Source organism: Heliangelus exortis, chromosome Z (assembly GCF_036169615.1).
Source record: "Heliangelus exortis chromosome Z, bHelExo1.hap1, whole genome shotgun sequence".
NCBI classification, from domain to species: Eukaryota; Metazoa; Chordata; class Aves; order Apodiformes; family Trochilidae; genus Heliangelus; species Heliangelus exortis.
The window spans coordinates 56,212,205-56,231,317 of NC_092454.1; the positions used below are offsets into that span (position 1 = coordinate 56,212,205).

General features: G+C 37.1%; 1 protein-coding gene and 1 long non-coding RNA gene across 2 annotated transcripts in view; both read right to left on the reverse strand.

The window, feature by feature from the left end:
• Positions 1 to 19,113, reverse strand: part of LOC139789641 (uncharacterized) — a 354,871-nt gene that overhangs the window by 58,539 nt on the left and 277,219 nt on the right. The window lies entirely within an intron of this gene.
• Positions 1 to 19,113, reverse strand: part of PRDM6 (PR/SET domain 6) — a 75,965-nt gene that overhangs the window by 47,754 nt on the left and 9,098 nt on the right. The window contains exon 3 of the mRNA XM_071731005.1: positions 17,198 to 17,505. Within this exon, the coding sequence (XP_071587106.1) occupies positions 17,198 to 17,505 (308 nt within the window). The remainder of the gene's footprint in view (positions 1 to 17,197; positions 17,506 to 19,113) is intronic.

Genomic DNA, 19,113 nt, shown 5'->3' on the forward strand with positions numbered 1-19,113 from the left:
ACGACAGTGATGCATACAACCTAACAATACTGAAAACTCAGCCATGTCATGTCACGCAGGTCCAATTGTTCATTCAGAAATAACTCAGCCCAACACCCGAAAAACCTTGTAGTAGAGGATAGGTATATCCTGAGTGACCAAAGGGCACTTGCATTTGACCACTATACTTTTCTTTTAAGTGGTATCAGCTCAGCTCCATCTAGGCAAGTGTCTGTAGATGGCAATCTCACAACTAGCTTTAACTGGTTTGTTTTTGGTAGTTCCAACAGGGGAAAAAAAAAAAAAAAAAAAAAAAAATTAAAATAATGGCGGGTTTTGAGCAGTTTTAAGACCAGCTGAAGGAAAAAAAGAGGAAGAGAGAAGTTGCCACATAGGTGAAGGTTATTTGCTTTCATAAATGAAGCTCTTGGCTTTCATTTTGAAACAAAGTTATAAGCACTTTTCTTTATCATAACACTCTAAGAAATATGTACCAAAAAAAGAAGAAGAAATGCTAGCAGTATTTCAGATCAGGAAAGCCCTGGACCTCTTTTCTGTAAGAGGAATAAAAGAACAGACATCACCACTTCCTTTCCTGGGCCTGATCCAAGGAGCAGCCAAGAATAAGCTTTCACCAGAGCTGGAACAAAGCAGTCTGTTGTCTTTAGGAAGAGGAAATCTGAAGGTTCTCAGGTTTTCTTCTCAAGAGGGACAAAAGGGCCAACACTACTACTTCTTCAGCACAACACCTCAGGACAGCTCATGTCCAGCAGTTGCTCATATTCCTCATCTACAACATTCCTGATCCTTTCTTTCTCACAGGACTTCCTTCCTTTCCCTTTATCCACTGATTCTTTCTTTTTCACCTTCGCACACCCTTCTTCTCTCTCAGGATTTTCTTTCCAGCTCCACTCTGCATTCCAAGTTCACCCATTCCTTTCTTAAACAATGAAGCATTTGTGTACCTCAAAAATTTGACATGTACACAGGTAGTACAGGAAAACTGTACATTTTTTGTTCCCTTGAAAGTCATCTTCTTTACAGGCTCTCTGCCAAGACATCTTTTATGGCATCAAAAATGACCATGTGCTAGCTTTATGTTGGTACAGGTATTATTTTTTTCTGAGGCACATGACCTCAAGGTGCTGAGAAAAAAAAAGTAACAAAAATGTATGATGGAAAGAGATTTTTCTGCAATAATTAGTCCTAGCTCTTAGCCCACTTCATGTAAATGTAATCCAACAACACTACAATGAAGTTGGGAGAATGTTCTAGAATTCTCCAGCATATTAGTTTGGGGTTCAGTTTTACACAGCTAAAACTCTTGATACAGTTGCATTTAAAATTACAAGACATATATGTGAAGATGACTAGATGGACGTGGTTTAATTTCAGACAGAATTTTTTCTTCATAACTGCAAAGAAAAATCAAATACACGTGAATGATGTTCAAAGAAATACATCTGATACCCTTGTAAAGATAATTCTTGTATTATTTATAGCATAACAGTGCAAGATTTCATATGTGCTGTACAGCTTCATTTGTTAAAAAATATATTTAATAAGTGACAAGCACAAGTGAAAAATTTTATATGGTACTGGATAAACCACCCAAGTAGTTAAATCAATTCCTTTCTGTTTAATTTTTCTATTTGTTTTTCTATCTGAGCTGCCAATTTTCTAACATATTAGAAAAGAAGAAGGAAAGTCTTTTTGATTGATAACAAGCTCAGATTTTTGTGTCAGATCAGTAGAGATTTTTTTCAGAGTAAGAATTCTGTATGTTGCTCTTGCATTCTTAGACAATTATTCTTCAAAAATTATTTAAATGCTCTTTTTTTTTAGCTGCTTTGACAAGAACACCAAAACAGTTCACATCACCCTTGACCTGCAGGGTGTACATCATCTTGTCAACATATAAACAAACACATGATGGGCTGTATTTTAATAGATTCTGTAAATATCAAGATCCAATTCATCAAAAGGTTTGCCAAAGTGACAGCTGTGGGGGGTTGTGGTGCAGGATTGCATCTCCATTCAGTGTTGCAGTGGGATCATCACAAGAAAACTCAGAGCTACTGTTGCTCTTTCTTCCATATTATAGTTTCTCTGGAAACCTGGGTTAAGCTGCAGTCTGTATATGCCACGTAATGCATAAGGGAAATACACAGACTTCCAGGCAGAAGCCACATGGCTGGCTTTTATAATAATCCCACTCCTCTCCCCATCTTATCAGACAAGTCCTCTGATGTGCTGCGTTCTGTCAGAAAAGGACGCTGAGAGGAATTTATAAGCACAGAAACTCTTCCTTGGGAGAATGAGCAGAGCTTTGATAAGGTTTACACAGACACAGTAACTTTTCTTCATTGGTTTCACAGCTTCGTGGGTTTTAGAGTCAGAAGGGACTGTTCAGTCATCTGCTCCAGACCTCAGAGGCCATTAGCTTCTATCCAGAAAAAGGCACAGCAAAAAATGCAGGGCACCAGTGTGCCATGAATATATCCACATAAAAGCAAGGAATTACTAAAGGAAGAAATGGCCAGGTGAACCAGCAAGCCAGGACAGCCACATCTGAAGCTGCCAGAGATCATGACAAACCTGCAAGGTCAGTGGGAGTCAGGGCAGAAATATGATAATTGTGAAATGAAAAACTGACACCTCAACCCACTGCCCCTGGACCATTCCTGTGGCAATTCTCTGGCCCCACAAAAAAGCAAAGAGAAAGCAGAATCTACATGGTCAGTTGAGGTAAAAAAAATCCCAGTAAGTGCCCCGTTGAAGATGAAACAGTTATGTAAAGTGTTACAGGGAAGATGCAGGCAATCTTTCTGTCCTCATGTATGGCCTACGAGGGTAAAGCAAGGGGTTTGAAAATTCACAGACCATGAAGGCTAATGTTCAGATCACCCAGTCCCAAAACACATTCTAAATTATTCACTAAAAGGGGCAGCACTTTCAGTAGGATATTCTTATTTTTAACTAGTGTAAAATGTAAGTAACAACTTGGAAGACATATTTTAGAATAATTCCAGCTCCTAACTGTGGTATTTTTTCTATCCCATCTCATCCAGTGATCGGAATAGCTCATCTGCCAGGTTTGGGGTTTTTTTCCATATGTGTGTGTCCATACAAAGAAGTCAAAATAACTTTAACCTCTTCTATACTGAAGACAAAATATTAAGCTCCATTAAAAGCTCCAATTTTTTCCAGACATTGATCACCTGGTACAGCCAGCCGGTACTCTCTTCTCTTTTCCCACAGTTTTCTGGTTGTGGTTCCCAAACACAGGGTAAGTTTTCGAAGATTTTTCAGTCACATATCACTATTCATTTTATGTAGTTTATTATAGCTACCATTACCCTTCTACTGGAGAGTTAAATGCCACAGTGCTCATGGGCAATTCAGACACACATTCCTATACTCACACACAAAGCCAAGGTCTCTTCCCTGGTTCATTTCCAACAGACTTCTCCAGGACAGAAAGTTTAAGAGACTGACGTATGAATTTAAGTATTTGTTGTCTTTGGAATGCTTATGATTTTTGTTTTGCTGGAATAAGGAGTAACGTAGGAACCTTTTTATTCACTAGAAAGTACAAGTGCCATGAAACATAATATGAAAAGACCTAAAAACCCCTGCAATATGGCATTGGAAAGAAGTGCAGGAGTCTTGATCTTGGAAGCCACTCTGCTTCTGTATGCTCCTCAACACTACCAGCTGGAAAAAAGAAGAAAAAAAAAAAAGAAAAAAAATAATACTAAAAAAAAGCTGAATGGAGTAAATAAAGGCTCAGAATTGTGCAGTGACAATAAGATATGAGCTTAGAGAGCCCAGGCCTACACGACTTGTACCTTCGCAGTTGACACACACACAAGAATTTTTTTATGTTAGGCTCAGAAATTGATCTTTTGTTTGTTTGCTTAAATAGTGAAGTTTACTAGGAGTTTTCAGATCAGTAGTATGAAATTATTCAGCTTTCAATCCCATGACTTTTGAGCTCTTTTAGCAACACTAATACCGACTTGGCTTGTGTGTATATGCAAAGCTACCCTATTATAAATCACAGAATATAAAAACTTGTATGGCATTTGCAATTGCACCATTTGCTTACAATGCACTTGGAGCCAGTAAGAAGTTCTGTCAGTATTACTGCTAAGATAAATCACCTGCAATTAAATTGGAAGCCTATCTTATTTTTAAGTTTTCAGGAATTCTAGTGAAGTGTTCATCAAATGGTTGTAAAAACTTTCATCAGCAGGCACAGGATAAAGTCATGTCAGAAGGCACAGAGATCCAGCTCACTCTAATCCTAATAAACACTGCCTGGGCACAGTCCAGATTCAGCACATAAGATAATTAACTTTGCTGAGACTTGTTTCCTTGGGCATGGTGCTGTGATGGAAGACACACTCCCACATAGCTGCCAATCCAGAGCAGGCTTCTGTCTTGTGATCTTAGACCACAGACATCGCAAACTTGTGCCCAGTTGTGCCTCCCCATGGTCCATCCTTGGACTGGTATTGTATTTCCTAGTGCAGTGCTAAGGATGCGCTAGAAGATCTCTAAGGAAAGCTTTGTGTGCTCAAGAGTATTTACAAAGCTACCTTTTGTACTAATTTCAAGTTTTTGAAACCTTCAACTAGATACAATATTTCAAGTAATCAACAAGGGAATGGGAAAAGTCCAGAGCAGAAATCCATGAGAGCACGAGGGACAAAATGATTAATTCTGAATTCTTAACATTTTGCCTTTGACTTTCTTTGGGTTTTCCATGATTCACCATCAGAGTGCTAGCTTGGAAACTGAATAATAGATAAATCAGCACTGTAATGCTTATGAGACAAGTCTAGCCTGGTTTGAGAGAGAGGAGTAAAATCACCCATAATCTTTGAGAACAAAGAAAAAGAATGGTAGTAATCTTCTACAGGAGTCATAGCCAGAGAGAGCTCTGCCTTTTTTCTCCAGCCTCATTGGTGCTGCATTTCCTTGCTGTCCTATTCCCTCAGTCTTCCTCAAACACATTGTTTTAGCTGCCTATGTCTGTCTGTTGTCCCAGTTTTCCCTGTGATCTAAAGGTCCACCTTTTCAGCCTCCAAAGATACAGGAATTTGCTGAGGAAAAGTGAAAGATATCCAGCGGTCTTATTTTATGGTGAGACCTTCAAAGAGTATGAAGGAGGGAGAAATTCAGACAGATTTTCAGTCTGTGGCAATCTGATCCTTGGATTCTACACTACAAAGACTTTCGTACACAGAAATTTCTCAGGATTACTTCTTTGACAGATTTACCAGGTAAGTCGACATCAAGTTGCAATGACTGACAGTAGAATTATTTAAATAAAGCAATGGAATTAGCTATCAAAATATTAATGTGCATTGTCTAGTTTTGCCTGTAAAAGAGAAAACTCTTTTTCAACAGTTAATGTGGAAAGACAGAACTAGAGAAGGATGCTCTCAACAGCAAACTTAGTGCTAAGTCTCCAAATAAATTTAAATCACTTTTTCACAGCAGAAATGCCAGAATGTTTGCCTTCTCTGTAGAAAGCACTGCAACAAATGCACTTCTTTTCAGAAGTCACAGAAAAATATTTTTATGTATTTTAAATAAATAAATAATAAAATAATTATTTAATTTTTTAAAGTAGAAATAATTAAAAAAGTAAAAAAAAAAAAAAAAAGAAAAGAAGAAAAGTAGACAAAAGTAAAACAAATACTATAGAGGCTCATACTGTAGGCAGCAGGTGCCAGGACTTGCCGGACGGTGCCCGCCCCGCCTGTGCCCAGCTGGGGCTAGCCCAGATGCGCATGCCCGGGTTCGGTTGGGTGTGGTTCCAGAGAGAATTCCAGAGCCAGGCGGACCGAAGTTAGCTCCCTGATACTAATCCGAACCAGCACTAGCTCGACTGACTCTGTTCCCGAACCGAGCTCGCACCCGCAGCGAGATTCCTCTCACGCAACATCATACCTTCACTAGGTTGGCTTTAGTCATAAGTTATTTCCAAGGCACAGAATTGCCTTGTTTAACTACCACCACATCCAGCTATTTTCTCTGTGAATGCAGCAGCAAACTTAAACTCTTCATTTCTTTCATCTCTTAAAACAGATGACCTGAAAGTCAAGTGTGACAGAGAAAGGAGTGTTTTTCCTGAACTACTCATCAACCAGTGGCTGGGTTTGGTATAGGAGCAATGTGCTGCTCAACTTCAGATGGGGGAGAAGACCTTGTGGCTGCTGCTGTTATTTCAAAATGTGATTTATAGAATCCTGAGAGGCATTGCTAGCTATTTCTGACCATAAATACAGGAGCTATGTCATAGGACACAGAGTGGCAATGAATAGCGTTAAGTATAAGATGTGGACCTGTGAGATTTCTGAAGTGATAAGTAATAATGTGGAAGAAATGTACACAGATAATAAAGGACCAAGTAGGTTAAGACCCTACAAAGTCCTTAAAGTGATCCAGCATGACAGTTGCTGTATTTTTAAAAAAGAAGCCATCTGATTTGGCTTGACAACAAACAACTAAATAGTGCATGTGCTAGCTATTCAAAAGTAAAGGAAAAATCTATTTTATACAATGAAGTAAAGCTTCTGCAAAACTATTGCCTCTGGGACATGTCACTTTTGGGTAATTAGGGCATAAAAATTAACATTTTATTAAATAAACAAAACCCACAAAGGTTAAGAAAAGAGACAGACAAATGTAATCTTTGGAGGGAAGGGAGGCTGCAGACCTCAGCCTGACCCTCAGACATCTATTGTTGGGAATGGTAGACCTCAAGGTCAAATAGCTACTCAGCCACAGTTACTGTCTAAGCCCACCCAGGCTCAGATACATAGCCTGCTCTAATGTATGTTCCACCATATGGTGGGCTGGAGACACCCCTGAGCCCAGGACACAGAGTGTCTGCTGTGGAACTCTCACTGTTGGCAATTCACTGAATACCAAGTCTGGGGATGCAGTGGGTACCCTTATGGACAAACAAGCAAGCAAGCAAGCATTTCTAAGAAAGTACCTCTTATTCTAAGTAACTAGAGCATGATCTTAGTTTGATCAGAAAATTAAAAAGAATTAAATTCAAATGAGACCACAGTGATGCAAAGATTTGAACATCAGTATGGTACCCATTCTTTTCTTAAACATCTTCACGGTTAGTGTGTGATCTAAGAAAAATTCAAGGTTTATCTTCACTTGGTCTGTTTTTATGATAAAATTGTATCAAAAATTTAGCTTTCTAAACTCCTTACCTGTCTTTTAAAAGCAGTGTTCATCTATCAATAACAAAAGATGTTCAGCTGGATAAAAAGTTTTAGTCCCAACACCAAGGATCCCAAGAAGCAAGCCCCCAAATTTCTAAAGAAATGCCTCTCACCATCAAAATGCCAGACTCAGAGTATGACACTTAGTAATTTGCAGGTTTGGGACTATGGAAAAGAGAACAATGCTGAAAACATAGCTGAGGTTTTTTTGCCAGCTGCCCTGGAAAGTTACTGGAGCTTTGTGTTAAATTTTTAAGTCTGTGTTGTTTTTTGTGCATTTCTGTTAGAGCTAAACTAATAAAAAAACTAATCTACAGCCTCCACTTTTCTGCATGAAAAAGCACATGTTAAAAATCAAACAGTTTTTCACCAACCTCTCAATTTACAGAGTTTATCATATTCTGATGATATTTTTGCATTAGCTAAAAAGAAGCATATTTATTTTAATGAAATGTTATTATTTCTTACTGACCTTTCCAAATTCATGCCATCAAAAAGGCATCTAACCAAACTGTAGACCAGTTTTGCTGCTCTGAAACAAAGAATGGAACCATGTCATGGATTAGAATCTTTTTTAAATAAAAAAAAAGTTGGATGTTTTCTCCATCAAATGTCAAATCCTTCTCAGAATGTTTGCTCTAAAAGACAACTCATTTTTTAGAGGTGGACAGATGGCACTTTGCTACCACAGCTCAAATTTTGCTGGCTGCAATAAAATGAATAAAGAAAAACCCAGGGAAATATCCGTAGCTCAGCAAAACTTGACATTTCCAATTGGAAATGAAAATGTACTTCAATAACAAGTGATCCTACAAATAAAAAGGTATAACAGAGGCTTCTTGGTTCTTTTTAAGTAATTGTGAATCTCATCTTTTACTGGAGCAGTGGAAAAAGGGAGAGAATTCACATCAACTTAAAGAAATAGCATAGAACATATAAAATAGAACAGCTTAAAAAAATTATTTTTATTTCAATGGCAAGGTCTTATTGAAAAACGGTCCTTTAAAAATAGCATAAGTTACCAGCCAGTATTGCAGTAAAAGTTCTTGTGACAGACTGATAAAACCTGTTTTCAGGTTTTATCTCTCTACTCTGCTTTCCACAGTTAATGCTGACACACAAAAAGTGCACATAAACCTTTTTGAAAAAATACTGACTTTTACACATTTGGAAGATGAACCCAGGAAAATATCATGAACCCTAGGTTTGCTTACTTCATTTCCTTTATATGTAGCACTTCACAGAATATAGGATATTTGGGTTTTTTCCAGATTAGGACAGTAACAAACACTGACCATTACTTTATTTTCAGATTGAGGGCTCTGTAGAGGTGAACAACTTGAAGAAAGGAGCCTTCATATGGCCTCTACTTCTGTATGAGGTCCTCATACTCACAATAAAACCATTTTTTTCTACTTTGTAGTTCCACAGATTAAATCAGAACACCTTTAGAAAAGCTCTGGGGTCAGAAAATTTGCATGCTAATACTCCAGTAGGTCTCTACACAGAAAGTACCACTTTGAATTACTGTTTAAATATGCAATTGTTTATCTATATCTTGCTAAATCCATTCAACAAATACGCAATGTACTACAAACAATAAATTTATGAGTTGCAGATTTTTTACAAGACACCGAAAAAATGTTTTCCTTGGATGCTAATATTTATCTAACTATACACAATGCACTACTACACAACACAGGTTTTCCCTCTCTTCACACTAAAATATTGTCTTTAGGTCAAATGAATGTGTTTATACTAGGGCACCTTTATTTTAACTGTGTGTTACTTTTGTTGTACAGACAGTGGCAGACAATATGCAGGTTGATCAGTGGTTCTTAAAGAATGGTTGGTCTATTAAAAAAAAAAAAATTAAGAATTGTGATTAAAGTGATACTGTGTTAATCAGCCATGCCTGAAGACCTCACTAAATTAAAGATCCTAGTGACATCAATGGCTATTTTGTCTGAGCAAGGACTGATTAACAACTGCAGGAAAGTAGTCCTAGAAGTTCATGATCTGCGTAAGGTCGGACACAAATTAGCTTGTTGCCAGCTACATCTGGACCTTATCTACAGTTTGCCAAAAGAATCTTCTGTAATCACCTGCATTTTAAACTTTAACACTTACAGGTTTTTTATGATGCATATTATTTTCTTTTCACAGAAGTAGAAAGCACTGGTGTTTTGTGGTTGGGTCAACATAATTTTGTGGTTTTATTGTGTTTGTTTTAATATAGGAAAACTTCTAGAGCATATTTGCTTTGTGACATAATGTCTTTATTATGTCTTGCAGAAATAATTGACCCTAATCATGTTACTATACACTATAACTATTCGTTAATTAGAACATTAAGATGCAACAAATAAAACACAGTATTGACTTTTAAATCTTCAATCAAATAAATATTTACAGCTGCAATTTGCCAAAATTATTTACCTTTCAATAACGGATCACAAAGAGAATTCATACTACAGGCTCAAGTGAATGCCCTGGCCATCAGGAAACAAATTACAAACAGAAGAAAAAAATAAGTATTCCAGCTATTATTACAGTCTATAAATAGCTGATGTGGTTTTCCTTTAAAGATATGTGATCTTCCACATTAGTAGACTTTTTCAATGCATAATTGACCTTGAGATGGAGAATAACTTCATAGTAGAATGGCTTTTCTTTTAGAGAACAATGAGTATAGATATTAGAGGATGCGCCTGTTGTCAATGATCATTGCTGAAATCTGCCTATACCACACTGGGACAATCAATTTTGTAAATGATTGCAATAATCAAGGAAATTGCCTAATTTATAAATCCTGGCATACAGCATCTTAATGGATTCCTACATTTTAATGCTGATGCTTTCAAAGCCAAATGAATTGTTGTCGAAGCTGTCACTACGTGAAATGATAAAAACATTCAGTCTTGTGGGTAACTACATCCCATGGATATTCAAACCATCAGGTACATAATCACTCATTAGTGAATTCTGTGATAGTTTCAATTACAAGCCAGCAGCAAAAAAAAACCACAGTTTCATTGTGAAAAAGCCTTCCTTGGAACCAAGGACTAGAAATATTTGAGTATTACTAAATTAATACATTAAAAAATTTCCTAGCCTTCTTTGTCCAGGTAAGATAGCACACTATTATACTTTCTTCTTTTTCTTCCATACATAAAATGTAATAATCTTACTTCTACAACTAAGAAGCAAGTACAACAACTTTTTTGACCATGAATCACATCAGTGTAGGCACCATTCCTATGGAAGGAGAGAAAATGCATGGCTTGGTGCCCTGGCTGTTGCTGATGGGTAAATCCACCTAATCCACTTCCCAAGTTGCTCTCCACACTTAAGATGGTTCCACAGAGTTAGTTATACATGGATTGCTATTCTCAGTTAAACCTTCAGCGATTGATTTCAGCCAATAGTGGGCTGCCAGTACTTTACTTACTGCTCAATCTCACTAACCTGACATTTATGGTGTACTGATTGGCCTCTGTCAGTGGTGGTGGTTGTAAATTCACTTTGAAAAGCTTTGTGTTAACAGCCTTCAACCAGGCTCTGAGACGAGTGCAAGCAGGCAAGCTGACAATTGCTCGACCTTCTGCCCTTATTACAGTGAGTAAATCAGGCTTTGAGCCATTAGGCTGGAGCCCGAGGCCTACACAAAAAGGATTGACATGACTAAAGGTCAACCTCTGTCACACATGTGTAACAATTTGGATAATGGAATTCTGTAACTTATCTGAAAAAGGTGCCAAATGTGTGGAAGGAAAGTATATGCTGGGCTGAATTTTCCAGCTTTTATGTTAAGTGGCTACTTAAAAGTCTGCATTTTAAAGTCCAGACATAGTTGATACCATGAAACCTGGGGACCAAAATGCACAAAGTAGTGATTGAGATGCTTCTGCAAAAATACTGATCACCACTGCCCCGAAAAGTGTATGCTGCAGTTTCCACTTATCAAATCTATAAACAATATATTGTTGGCATCAGGATGCCAATATACTGTTTGGATATCCATGTATCTCATTAAAATACTGCCTTTATTCACCCACTTTGAATAAAAAGTCACTAGAAATAATTCACTGTTAATGGTATCATAAATTAAGAGTGATTTCAGGCCTTACAAACTAGATTTCACCCAACAATAGAAATTGCTTTTGCTAACTAATAGAAGAATAGAAGGTCAAGCGTTTCCGTAATATTGGTGATTGGATTGCTTTTGAGCAATAGGGAAAGGTGGTGGTCAAATAAGGACAAAAGTGAGCTTTTATATTTACTTGTGTTCCATTTCAGTATTTTTGCATATTACATAATTAAATCTCCAAGGTGAGATTGTGTCATGGAAAAACAGACAGTCCCTGCATGATCTAGCAATTTAGAAATTTTTTTTTTTTTTTTTTTCTGGGAATGGCATGCATCTGAATGTGTGCATGTTCCACACAGTCCGCAGAATTACTGTTTTCAGTAACACTGTTGAGATTCTGGGGCTGTATCCAACTCACTACCAAAGTTTATTCCAAACTTTGCTTGGTTAAATGGGAACAGAATAACTCCCCATGCCAAAGCAGATTTATTTTGTTGCACACATGTTTAGGCTTATCTGTCTGCTTGGACATAAAATAGATACCTTGTGTATAAGGAATAAATATACCAAAGACATGGAGTTATATAAAGATAAGCTGTGTAAAGGTCTTTAAAAATCACATTTCTAAAAGAAACATCAAGCTTTAGTTTAGCTTTTCGAAGAATAAGAATTATCAAACACAAAGCAGCTTTTATATTTAGGAACAAGCTATCTTTTTATTGATGCCAAGTAAGGAAACTCTAACTAACAAATGCTTTCTGGAAATACGTGATACTAACTGATCCAGAGTAACTAATGTTAGTAAGATGCTTTACAGAGTTTTAGTGCAAGTTTCTTCTAAGGTATATGATTTCAAGAAGCTGATGTTCTGAATGAGTTTACTGAACTTTGGCTTAGGAAGCAACTGATCGTAACATTAGGGATATTTCCAGCAGGCAGCACATGAAGTTAAAATCCATGCAAAAGTAAGAATTACTGTGTTTTTTAATAGAAAACAAAAGGACGGTAGACCACACAAAATCTTGAGAAAAAACAAATCAGAACAACAGAATGTCATCAGCTGTTCCTCTGCATAGTTTAAGATATAACAGTAGTATTATTAGGATGTTTTTTTCAAGACAAAATGATTTTAATTCATGAATATGACATATTTGAAACAGGGATGACAAGCAGTCTGGAATGATAGATTATGGATTGCCAAGAAACATAATTTTCACTTTAATAGAACTATATCTACATAATTCTATCCCCCAGTGCTTTACTGTAAGTTTAGAGTAAGTTTGGAGTTTAGTCCAAAACTACAGCCCTAAGGATCTGAATAAAAATCTATCACCATAACTAGAATGAGTGCTACATCTGAAAGGTAAGGATTCTCTCTGCTTATGTACAGAAATGTACAGTACTGCTTCATGGATTCTCACCAGCATAGGTACCAGAAAAATGCTGGTTCCTTGTCCAGATGGAGTCAAAGGCAATGTTTTTTCTCATTTCAGCTGAGGCACAGAAAGACCGATAAGTACCCAAATGGTACTTTATGAAAATTACATGCACATTTTCTAGTACTGCCAGTTAATACCATCCATTTAAAGGGAAAATCAGCAATGTAGATTAGCATTTTGCAATTACTTATGAGCACCTGGCTGTATGTACATTTTGCTCATCCCTGGAAAAAAAACCATTAATATTAAAAAAAATATTTCTTCCAGAAAAACAAAACTTAAATTAAGTCAACTTCATGTAAAATAAAATCATGTAATTGACATTCTTGGGCTATTCCAAGAAAAAAACAAACAAACAAAAAACCACAACTGGTCTCTGACCAAAGAAAAGTATCGAGAGACAGCCAGCTCAGTCAGGCAAAAGAAGAAAAGCAAACTGAGAGATTCTATCCTTTGATACGTCTATCAGTAAAAGTTTTTCTCATTTAAACTACATGTACAGAGGAAAAGACAATTTGCAATTTAACTTTTTCCAGAATTCACAGTTTAAAGTTTGGAGCCTATAAAACCTTGACTACTAAAATGTGTAAGTCTTTTAAACTTCTGTATTTTCTTCTAATAGAATTTAAGTGTATATCATATACATTCCTTAAGTCTACTCTTATTAAATTTTGATGTTAAACAGAAAGGGAAAACCATGTGCAACTAGATTAATTTATCTCCAGGGAGTAAGGACACATTAATAATTGAGATAATGCTTTCATATATGTTGGAATCAAGTGTGCCTTTTTAACTTCTATATTAGAAAACACATTAGGGGAAAATTATCTCATCCTCATCAGTAAGACCTAATTGCTGAGAAAGTCTCTGTTTTCTTAGCAGTAACAAAAAGATTGTTCCCATTGTTTCAAAATGAAAAAAAGAATTTTAAAAAATCAGAAGTATTATCAAATAGTGTTGGACTAAGTGTCTGCATTACCAAAGAGAGTGTTTACTTAATACACCCAGTCCTGTTTTTGTTTTAAACAAATCAGAGTTTATTGTATTTTTATAAAATACAAGCAAACTCTGGATTGGATAGAAGTGGGCCAAAGGGGGGGGAAAAAAAAAAAAAGAAAGAATTACAACTAAAAATGCCTAATATTTTTGGCTTTCTGCAGCACTGATCTTTCTGTAAGTTATAAAAAATTATCTTGGCTGATAGCAAAAGAACTCTATAATTTCCCATGAACACCCATAGGTGTCAAGGCCTGTTGTGAGGTAATGGAATGGTATGTGATTTACTTAGAGTCACTGTACATTATGCTGCATGGATTACATACAAAGCAAACATTGAATGCATAGTGGGAACACTTGAGCAGACGGACTGAAACATATTTCCGTAGTGTTGAACTATACATCAAATGCAGTGCTTCTGATGTTTCCCACAACAAAGAGAATAAGAAAAGCCACTCAACTATGCTTATAAGTCTTTGCAATAGCCCTCCTATGTAACTGGTGTATGCTGACAACAAAGGACAGTAAACAAAAATAAATATCTATCATCCTTACTTCACAGTGCTGAGAAAAAAAAATATTAGAATGCTATTTACAGTACTAGAAAAGAGAAGTTCTTTCTGTAAGGTCCATCAACACCTAGTGCTAAATATCTGATCCATGGACATGCTTGTATTTTCAGGTATCTTGAAAAGATTGGCAGAAGAGAACTGACTAGGGCCACAGCTTCATAAAGGGATAGTGGTAAGACATTCTTTTGACATTTGCAGTGATTTCATCCACACTCCTAGATACCATATAGACTAAAAGAATACAGACTGTTCAGAAACATACTTTCAATTGCTTTTGTTTATTTTCATAGATCAACTTTGTAAAATCACACACACTTTCTGATTAGTTTCTTTTGGTGTACTTCTTTATTAAACATTAGTTCTCTAATAGATAAAACATGCTAAATTGAAAGTCAAAACAAATGGGAAATAGCCAAAACTTTTAGCTAGAGCTTAGAATATGTGATTCTTTGTTAACACTTTTGCCATTAACAGAATAATCCATGAACTGCACACACTACCTCCAAACAACCCTGGATTTTATTATTATTTTTAAGATAATTCAGTTAAAATACACAAGTTTTGCTAGCCAGCAGGAAATCTGTGTTTTGTGTTAAGAACAAAAGAATAAACCCACACAAAAACTCAGCTGACACCCCTCGGTGGTCTGAATCTGGCACAGACATCAGTACTATTTCTTATTTTTACTTAACATCTTTTTCTTCTTTGTTTTTGGCTTTCCCCCCAGCAACCTTCTTTTTTTTCATTGCTTTAGATCAATTTTTAAGTTCCTCTGAAATTAGACTAAAAGAATCTGGCCTATTTATAAAGGTAGTATCAATAGTTGGAATTTAACTTGCATTAAAAATTTTTGTAATTAAAAAAAAAAACAAACAGATAATGTAGATAGTTAAGAATAATATATAAATCTCTAACTCCATTTATTTTAGCTACATTTCAGTGTTTTAAGTAATTTGAGGAGCTGGCAATCTTATTTTGTAATTATTATTCTGTTAATTAGCACAGTATAAACCACAAAATCCCCCTTACTCATGACAATAAAGCCTCCAACATAATTACAGAGCATTCTATTAAAAAAAATAATTACTAATATTACATTCTAAAATGCTCTCATGGTAATCACTAGTCTTAAGTCCGTAGGAACAGACTGAAGTCTGACAGTAATACAAGAGAAATTCCACCCCTCCTGAAGGTGGCAACAAAACTCCCAGTAATTGCAAATCATCCAATTTTAGAGAGTATATTTAGGTGTGTTCTGAGACTGATCTTTTCACTCTTACGTGTGAAAATCTTCCTCTTGCCCCAGTGACTCTTTTGAGTAAGTACTTTGAGGAAAAGGCCTTGACATGTTGTTTAAGAATTGTTTGCATAGGAACTCCTTTTCATAGGAGGAAGCCATACATATTAGATATGCAAAAGCAGAACTTCGTGGTGAAAAGTGGTAATCATCAGTCCCAAAGAGCTAACAACCTAACTATTCACAGGTTTCCTGTGAGCAAGAGCTATATAATGTATGTTGTCTCTGTAACACAAAATTTTAAAATTTTAAAAATCAATCCACTTTTACTTTACACACACTGAAGGCACTTTTTGCGTCTTGTCAAATAGGCTCCTTGTCATATTTCTAACCATCAAGCACATCCCTTAGATTCTGAAGATCTGAATTTGATGTAGATGAGTAAACACCACTTGCAAATGTGTGACCACGTTCCTACTGACTCTCTGCAGCAGCTACTCCTGAGGTGAGCAGAAGCTGCAGCTACAGAGTACTAAGCAGTACCAGGAGGTGAAACCCTCCAGCACAAAGCAAGGAAGAAACTGATGGCAAAAGATTAGGCAGACAGTAGACTGTTTCTGTAAATAAAAAGTGCTGAGACACACAGGCAATACATGATTCCCTATTAATTACTAGATCTGTGTGTAAATGAGCACACACTGCCTTTTCTTTCTAAATTAACCTACTACAAGATGTTACTGTTGCCATCTGCGTACAAAGTATACCTAAGTATACCTAAGTATACCTCCAGCTTCACTGGAGGAAATGTACATAATCATGAACAGTAACCAGCCATGGATGTCTCTGTATGGCCAAGGGAATACTACAGTGGGGTTATGTCCAAACGATGCTCAATGTTCATTGCAAAATAAACCAAACTATCACAACCTGAATGTTTTCATATCAGTTACTATAGATATGAACCCTCTAGGTTCTGATACGAACCTAAGATGGTCACGAACAAGAAAAAAGGACATCTTCAGAGAGCTGAAAGTGGCTATCACACAAAAGCACTGAAAGCATCACTGAGGGAATACACAGCTGGTTCAGGACCAGAAAATTGTGAACACACACCAGTACCTTCACTGTGCAAATAGCAGGGCTGTAGAATAGGCTTCTACACTTGCTTCAGCATCCTTCTTGGACTTGTAGGCCACAGTGATGGTACAATAGGACATCTCAGCCCACATGCACTACTCAGACTGAAGATGATGCCTCTGGTACTGTGACCCATGAGGTCCATCAGCTTTTGTTATCCATGTCAAAAAGTAAAGAATGTACTGTACCTTCACAACATGTCTTGTAGCCTCTGGCCATACCTCTCTATTCTGCATCACAGCACCTGCAATCTGCTCTTCCTGCACAGACCAATTAGAGCTCTGAGGTGTCCACTGGTTTTCTGGCTAGCTCTGGTTCAGCAAGACTTCTGCTTGCCCTAGGTACCTATTCAAACCTTCTGAATCACCTTAATGAAATTGTGTTGGGTTTTTTTACAGCTAGTAAATGGTGCTAGCTCTACAAAAATTACACTCAATGTCTACTTGAAAAGAACCAAGTTTGACAAGAAAGGAATGGTGAGGACTTACTTCCCAGAGATGCTGAGTGTTCCTTATGGCTCCTGCTTGAACCTTCTCTGGCAGGAGCAGGACTCCCTGGAAGGGCCCGATCCAGGTGCCTTGCTGGATCCTCTGTGCTGCACAAATGCCATAGGCCAGGCCAGGCACTGTGCTGGTGCACAGGCACACTTCCCGGGGCAGGTCCCGGAGCCACTCTGGGATCTCAGGTGGAGGGGCTGCTGCAGCAGCACTGCTGGTGCCCACCAGACGGCGCAGGGAATGGAGAGGTCCATGCATGGGGCACTCACCGTTGCGATTATCAGCACACATGTCACATCCTGTGGGGCAGAGAGGGAAACAGGCTATCAGTATGGTGCAGGTGGCCACCACCATGATCAATCAGTGCCACAGGCAAGGTCATGCCACTCCCCCTACTTTTCCTATCATTTCATGGCAGCACAGCACTCATACACACTGTGCCCTTTTGCCTGCTGCTTAGGATGGTTTTCCTAGTGTCAGCAAAGCCCTTGATAGAAATTGCAGAGACTGAGCAGAAAACCCGCAGACACTTTGCAAGCCTCGTGTGTTCACAGACGCACCAAGACTCATTTATTTTAACAGTTTTTCTAAGATTCACGTTTTACAAATATAAATAGCCCATTTAAACCTTGCCAGTGTGTTTTGGTGAGGCATTGTAAACCACAGTCATAACATTTCACAGGTCCCCCTCATTTGCCTTACCACTGCTCAGACCAATTAAGAGTTTAACTGGAATAGGGTTTAATTTCCTTTTTGTTTTCAACGAACATTCACTCTACATTTTACATTAACACATATGTGTATGCATGACTATTTAGGAAATAAAGTAAATAAAACAAAACCTCACAAATGACAAATCAGGAAATAGATGGCCATGAATCTAGTCTTTAAATTGAAATTATGTAACAAATATTACTGGTTCTTAGCACACATTTGAAATTTTTTATTGAATAGGAATACATGTTCTCCATATGTTCAGGTACCCGAGGCTAAGTACAAAACCAGCATGCTTGGTTAGTAATGAATGATTGGGAAGACTCTTCTGTGATCTTTCTTATTTGAACAAAGAAAATTTGGTTAATTTTTTCCACTGCCCACTCTTGCATATGCTATGAATGTAAAACTTCCAGGAAAATGTTTAATGATCAGGAACTCAGTTTCTCTGGAGGTACACTGAGTTAGCACAATAATAAATTTATTGTCTTCTTCATATTTTAATTTTATTGCACAGTAAAGGTTTTTTATATAAATTTATTACAGAAACACAAAGGGGAAAAAATAACTACACCATAATACTTATGTAACTAGCCCTAGACCCTTCCTCTAATAATTTTATGCAACCTACACCCATTCTTATAAAAATAAAGCACAGAATTCACTACTGAAGCTGAGCTTCTTGTTCTAAGCCACATACTTAGACTTGCTAGATTGCCTGTAACCAGTTTCAGTTCTCTGGGGGTTCTGACTCAGCAGTTCTTCTTTCCAAAGTGGATGTATTATGCATTATGTAGGCTTCTTTCCTACAGATTCTTCAAAGGAAAACCTTCCTGTCTATTCAGTAAAAGCTCCTAAGGATCACATAAGCTGTGTTTGCATAGAAGACTCTATTTGCATTTGACAACTTTAGATACACTTTCTAAGCCCTATTTCCTGTCATCATCTTTTAAATTGTACCATCAATATGAAAATATTGGAAACTTACATGAGGCAGCTAACTTCCCTCAAAATCATTACAAGTCTTGTAGGAAATGCATTTGTCCCTACTTGGTGCTCCTCTGTTCAAGTTCTCCACACATAACATTGATTACAGATCTTTGCAGGGAGCAAACAAGCCAGACAGCCCTAAGCTGTGCCGTACTATGATGGGTACCTCAGCAGAAGAAAGTCTGCTTATGAAAGTCGCCTCA